Genomic DNA, 6,895 nt, shown 5'->3' with positions numbered 1-6,895 from the left:
TAGTGAAACTGGAAGCAAGTTCTCAAAGTTGGGAGACTGAAATTGAAGCTCACATGCTCTGTTAGTCGGATGGGCCGTGTTTCCTTATTCTGAGTCATTAAAATATGTCTTTGGGGCTAGCATTTATTTTGTGACTATTTTTTCCCCCCACAATAAATCTTAATTTTTCTATCTAAATGAGGTTTTAGTAGAGCTCTTACGTTGTGATAACACTTAAATCTCTGCATATTTGAAAGTTATTATTAAATATGTTCTAATTTAAAAATTAGATTAAAATACGTAACTGATATTCAAATTTTTTGTTTAAAATTGTGTTCAAAAGTAAATTGAATGTTGATTTTAGCTTCTAAAGCCTGAGATTATTTTGTTAATCATCCTTGATAAAGGTAGTAGATACCTACCTCTTTCCTGCTTTCCCTATCCTTTTCTTACATCAGAGCCAGATTCTTAAAACTGTTGACATTGGCCAGCGTAATCTTTGGAAAGTAACCATATGCTTGCTAGAAACATCGTCTTTCTCTTTCAGTTGTTTCCCTCTCCCTTATGTTACGTAAAGTGAAGAACAGAAGAAAGGGAAGGTCGATCATGGGTTACCTGTTTCATTTGAGCTTTTGTAGTTGCCAAGTGGAGACAGTTCAGCTATGGCTCCTGTTTCCAATCTTGTTGATTCTGGAAACAGAAAATACTGGTTCATTTCTCCCACTTGCCATGGTTGTTAGCAGGAAATGGGGGTTCCAGCTTCCCCCTTGAGCCTGTTGCATCTCTTTACTGTATAAGTGGGGAGATGAGGAGGTTGTGTTTTCCATTCCCAGTGGCATCTCTAAGTACAGATATTTTCAGCAGCAAGGAAACTTTTCACTCTCCTCATCTTCCTGCAGCAGATAAAAATGCAATTGTGATCATTCAGGAATACTTCTGTGGCTTGACAGTGGCTCATAATGGATGCTGAGCGACGAAGGAGGTCTTCCCGAGCTTCTAGCTTTACAGTACTCTGAAAGGAAATGGAACCTAACCTTTGATTTTGCTTTATAGGCAGGAAGAAGGGGAAAATTGTTGACCTATAGCTTTTAGCAATTCTTTCATTCTGTCATTAAGAATTAATCCTACTTTATCTCCTCTTACTTCTCCTTATATCAGATTTCCCATTTAGAAAACCTGCCTAGACTCCGAGACCAACCACCATCATATGAAAATATTTAGGAACTTAGGAGAGTGAGTTTTCCTTTTTTGCTTACTGATTTTTTCTCCCTCAATTTAGGGATTAAAATTTACTTGCATTCGTAATACATAGATATACAAAAATGAACGTTTTAATGCTAGTGTTAACCTAAGTACCCAGTTAGGTAGAGCTGTATGTTAAAATTTGCTCAGTTAACATTCTGATGCTGAAACTCCCTTAGGTCTGCAATATTCTAAAAGGTGTTATCCACCAGGGCGATGCCTCCAATCTGGAAACAAAAAGGCAATGGTTAGCTTTGGAGGCGGTGGTCTCCACGCAGACCCTGTGCCTCCTGCCCGTCGTGCGGCGTGGTCACTCCCCAGGATTCATCTGTGCTCCTTTTCTTCTCCCAGCCAGGTGGTGTCCTGGGGTGTCTTCTCCTTCTGGCCGGTGGGCTTCCCCTCCCCTGAGGAGCCAGTACCTCTTACATATTCTTGCCTTCTGCTGCCTGTGTGGTTAAGTTTAGTTGAATTATCTGAAAAATGTGTGTAACTGGTAAATTTAGTATAAACAAGCACTAGTTTATAAGTGACTTCAAAAAAGCTGTATAGAAGTTGGTTGCTAAGTAGTTGGTCCTCAGGCAAGTACAGAAATGAGTAGATGCTCATTCTCATCTTTCATGGGCTCAACCAAAGAAGCTCCCATTAGATACAAAACAAGACTGAAGGCCACGTGTTTGCATGTTGGTAAGTTAGGGATAGATAATCTGGTTTCCATTCTTTTGCTGAAAGAAAATGAGCAAATGCTTCATTTCCCCCCAGCACAGTCCAGAAACGTGAGCTGGTGAATCCTGCCAGTATGAAGCAGGCCCTGATCGCGTCAGCCCGGAGGCTTCCTGGTGTCAACATGTTTGAGCAAGGCCATGGCAAGCTTGATCTGCTCAGAGCCTATCAGATCCTCAACAGCTACAAACCACAGGCAAGGTCAGTATGCTGTACCTCTACATAGGCCTTTCTCTTCTTTACTGGGCTCTTGGGGGGGCTTCATTCTGCACAAAATACAAGCCTCAAAACGGATGATCACTGATCACAGTACTTGGGGCATTCAGTGAGAGTTTAAAACATGCTGCGGCTTCTACTAGGGTGCTGGCTGGCAAGACTTGTGACTACTTTTGACTTACTGATGTTCTATTATCTTCAGTGTAAATGGTTAAAAATAATGATAAGCGTTTGGATTTTTTTAAACTTTTTTAAGCTTTTGAAATAATCTTGGGTTTACAGAAATTTATCAGAGATGTAAAGGAGTTCTCATATACCCTTGGCCCAAGCTTCCTCTAGTGCCACCATCTTAGATGATCATAGTACAACCATTACAACTAACACATGAACACTGTAATTAATCTGCAGACTGTGTACATATTGCCAGTCCTCCTCGAGCTCCTGTGCCTTGTGGGTCTAGTCCCCACGTTGCAGTTAGCTGTCCGTCTCCATCTGCTCTGACCTTTGACACTTCATCTGTCTTCTCTTTCATTCATGACTATGCATCCTTTTGAAAATGCTAGTCACTTATTTTGTAGACCGTCTCTCTCTGTGGGTTTATTGGATGTTTTCTTATGATTAGTTTGAGGTTGTATTTTTTATTTTTTTTTTGAGACAGAGTCTCACTGTGTTGCCTGGGCTAGAGTGCCATGGCGTCATCCTAGCTCACAGCAACCTCAAACTCCTGGGCTCAAGCGATCCTCCTGCCTCAGCCTCCCGAGTAGCTGGGACTACAGGCATGCGCCACCATGCCCGGCTAATTTTTTCTATATATTTTTAGTTGTCTAGATAATTTCTTTCCATTTTTTTTTGGTAGAGACAGGGGTCTCGCTCTTGCTCAGGCTGGTCTAGAACTCCCGACCTTGAAACAATCCGCCCGCCTCGGCCTCCCAGAGAGCTAGGATTACAGGCGTGAGCCACCGCGCCCGGCCGAGGTTGTATCTTTTTAATAAGACTTTTTTTCACCCTTTATTTTGAAATGATTTTATATTTATAACAAAGTTTCATAAATAGTACATGAGAACCCATTAATCCTTCACCCAGCTTTCCCTAATGTTGACATCTTACATAACCACAGCATGAGCCTCCAAGCCTGGAAATTAACATGGATACAGCACTGCTGAGCGATCTCCATACTTAGTTCAGATTCCGCCCATTGTCCCACTCGGGTCCTTTGGGATCCAGTCTAAGATCCCGCATTACACTTAGTTGTCATGTCTTTTTAGTCTTCTCCAATCACAGACAGTTCCTCAGTTTTTCTTTGGTTTATTACTGCTGGTGTTAATTTTCGTTGTTTGATTGATGTGGTCTGTCAGTCTGGGTCCTCCGAGAAGCAGACGCCAAGATGGGATTAGAAGTTCAAAAGCTTATTGTGGGGAGGGAGGCCTAGGAAGATAGAGGGAAGGGAGTGGGAGTAGGCACGGAGTCTTGGGAACATGGTGCTGATCTGACACCTGTGGAGAGAGGCAGGGAAGGAGGATGGAGAACGCCTCAGGCTTAGCACAGGCCTAAAGAGGTTTTAGCTGATGGAAAATCCTCGAGCCAAAGTCATCTGTTGGAGTCCTGCATTGCCTGGGAATGGGCCTGCCCGAGTACCCGCTCTGTGCTCAGTCATCAGCTTGGAGCAGCCTGGGGGGGGGTGTGGCTTTGGCACAGACCCGGTGCAGGATCTCGAGGGCTGCCAGCCAGCTGTGCTCCTGCAGCAGGAGATCTCAGTGGTGGCATTTGCCAGGTGTGTTGTGTCCACTGTACAGCTCCTGTTTTCCCTTTGTGACTACTAAGTATCTTGTGGGGATATGCTTTGAGATGATTGTGTTTCTTAACATACTTCCACTCACTGACTTTGGCATCTACTGATAGTTCTTGCCTGTGCACTTACTACTGAGAAGTCTGACGCATGATGATTTTCTGTTTCCCTTATTCCTTCTGCATTTGTTAATTGGAATTCTGCTGGAGGGAAGAGCTGTCCTTTCTCTCTTGTTTATTTATGTATTCAATTATTTATGTCAGTATGGACACATGGATTTTTTTACTCTGTGGATTATAATCCATTAATATCATTATTTAGTTTTTTGCTCAAATTGTCCCAGGTGTGGCTATTAGGAGCTCCTGCTAGTCAGCTTCTGTGTCTGTTCAGCATGTCTTTATCATTTTCTGAGCACTTCCTTTCTTTTTGGCAGCGCAGGATGTCCTGTGATGTATTTCCGTGCTGCAGCCTTGGTATCAGTTCTTTCTCCAGGCAGCCCTGTTCCTTTAATTGCAGAATGGTATTCAGAAACCCAGACCTGGGCACTAGGTGTGCTCAGAGCTGCTGTGCTCATAGTTGTTTCTAGGCTCTTTAACAGACAGACCTAGGAAATGTATGTATATACACACGTGTACCTATTTCTGTATCTGCTCATTTATATATATATTAGAAGCATGAGTTCATACCATCTTCTGAGTCCGCCCAACATCACAGTGTTTGTTCTAGCCTTCTCTCTGTTTCTAACTCCTTTCTCCAACAGTGGAAGCCAGGCTCTCATTATCCACGATATATTTATTTACTTACTTGCTGTGTCCTACTGTATACATATCGAGTAGCTTTAGAATGGCTAACCCATACCCTCGTGACTAACACATTTACTAAATACAGTATTTGTGATAGTGCTTTTTTATCTTTAGCCTTACAGAATATAGTCACACTGTTTTCTAGAGTTACTTAGGTTCTTTCCTTGCTGTTCATTTTTAATATGGTTAGGCTCGTTTGCTAGTATTTGTATTCCTTTTTGGATTCCCCGCTCCCCTACCTCAAATCCTGGTTGATGTCAACTAGTCATTGGGTGTTGGAACATTACCAATGTGGCTCTAATGATCAGAACTGCACATGAAGGCATAACTGTTCCCATTCCCCCATTCTTCCCACCCTGCCTGCACACAGCCCTGTGGTAACAGTCACATTAGGTTTTGGTTTATCCTTTTTCAATTCCTTTTTGCACGTGAGCAGATCCACAGAAGGATAGCATGGCTGTGGATATTCATCCGCACTTTGCTTTTTTCACTTAACAATATCCTGGAAATCACTGAATGTCAGTGCATAGATTTTCTTCTTCCTTTTTTACAGCTGTATCATGTGAATGCACAATTATTTATTTACATATGGGTGCTTAAGATGTTTCCAATATTTTGTAATTATAAATTGTTTCAGTGAGTAACCTTGTGCTTATGTATCTTAGTTTTGTTAGAGGTATTTCTTCAGAGTAAATTCCTAGAAGTGGCATTGCTGGGTCAAAGTTAAGTGCATCAGGTAGCCTTGTTAGGTGTTGCTGTGTTCCCCTCCAGAAGGGTTATGCCAGTTTGCATTCCCCCAGCAGTGTGAGAGAATGCCTGTTTCCCCAAAGCCTCGCCAACAGAACGTTCTATTATACTTGTTACTTTTTTGCCAGTCTGACAGGTGAGATATGGTATTTTAGTATTGTTTTAATTTGCATTTCTCTAGTTATGAGTAAGTTTGAACACTTAATGTCTACATTTACGGGCCGTTTTTCATTTTTCTTTCTCACGAATTGTTCATTTCTTTTTCCTCTTTTTCTATGGGGTTTTTGGTCTCTCAGTTTTTAAGAGTTCTTTTATATATTAGGGTTAGTAACCTTTGTCAGTGGTATATGTTGCAACTCTTTTCCCCAGTTTGTCAGTTGTCTTTTGACTTTGTGGAAGGTATTTTTTGCCACGTATTTTTTGTTGTTTTTTTTTGTTTTTTTTTTTGGTCGTTTGTTAGTTTTTTTGCTGTCGTTATGCCTCTGGATTTTGAGTCCTAGAAAGTCTGTCTTTGCACTCAGTGAGATAAAAGAGAAATTTACCCATGTTTTCTTATAATAATCGTTTACTTTCTTCTATTTACTTGAGATTCCCCGATCCATTTAGAGTTTATTCTCATCTGCGACATAAGGTACGGATCTAATTTTATCTTTTGCCAAATGGCCACCCATTTGTTACACAGCTCCATTTATTAAAAAGTCTATCTTTGGTGCAGTAAGGTGAGATGCTGTCTTTATCATGTACTAAATTTTCATATGTATTTGGGTCTATCTCTGGGCTTTCTATTCCATTCCACTGGTCCATCTGAAAGGCTTCCTGGCATGTTTTAATGTCGGGTAGGGTTAATTCCCCTTGTAATTTTTTTTTAGTGTTTTCTTGGCTGTTCTTGAGTGTTTGTTTTCTTCATATGACTTTTCATATCAACTTACCTAATTCCATGAAAGAAGTTTATTAGAATTTTTATTGGGATTGCATCAAATTTTAAATGAACTTAGAAGTGATATTTTTATAAAAATGTTGAGTTATTTTTTCCAAGAGTAGAGGATGATGTGTTTCCATTGGTTCAAGCCTTTTGTGTCTTCCAGGAGGTTTTTACAGTTAATCTTCCTATGGGTTTTACACATTTCTTGGTAAGTGTGTTTAATCTTTCTGTAGCCATTGGAGGTGGGTTTTTCTCTAACTGGTTTATTTTATTTCTGTGTGTTAATTTTATATCCTGCTACCTAACTGGATTATTATTTAAGTTATTTTGGTTATTTATTCTAGTTTTCCAGCTATACTAACATATATCATATGGAACAGAAATAGTTTTACCTCTTCCTGACCACTTCTTAAGGCTTTATTGATTTCTTCTGATTAGTTGTGTGGACTAGTATCTCTAGCACAGTGTTGAATAGTAGTG

General features: G+C 40.5%; 1 protein-coding gene across 1 annotated transcript in view; it reads left to right on the top strand.

Annotated features, from left to right (window-relative positions):
* MBTPS1 (membrane-bound transcription factor peptidase, site 1) overlaps positions 1–6,895 on the top strand; it is a 61,336-nt gene that overhangs the window by 33,580 nt on the left and 20,861 nt on the right. Inside the window, exons 10-11 of the mRNA XM_012648178.1 lie at positions 1,573–1,609; positions 1,959–2,142. Of these exons, the coding sequence (XP_012503632.1) occupies positions 1,573–1,609; positions 1,959–2,142 (221 nt within the window). The remainder of the gene's footprint in view (positions 1–1,572; positions 1,610–1,958; positions 2,143–6,895) is intronic.

The sequence above is a fragment of the Propithecus coquereli genome, unplaced genomic scaffold, assembly GCF_000956105.1.
Source record: "Propithecus coquereli isolate 6110/MARCELLA unplaced genomic scaffold, Pcoq_1.0 Scaffold280, whole genome shotgun sequence".
In the NCBI taxonomy this organism is placed as follows: domain Eukaryota; kingdom Metazoa; phylum Chordata; class Mammalia; order Primates; family Indriidae; genus Propithecus; species Propithecus coquereli.
The sequence above is the reverse complement of the archived record's forward strand: the minus strand, read 5'-3'. Positions and strand labels throughout refer to the sequence as shown.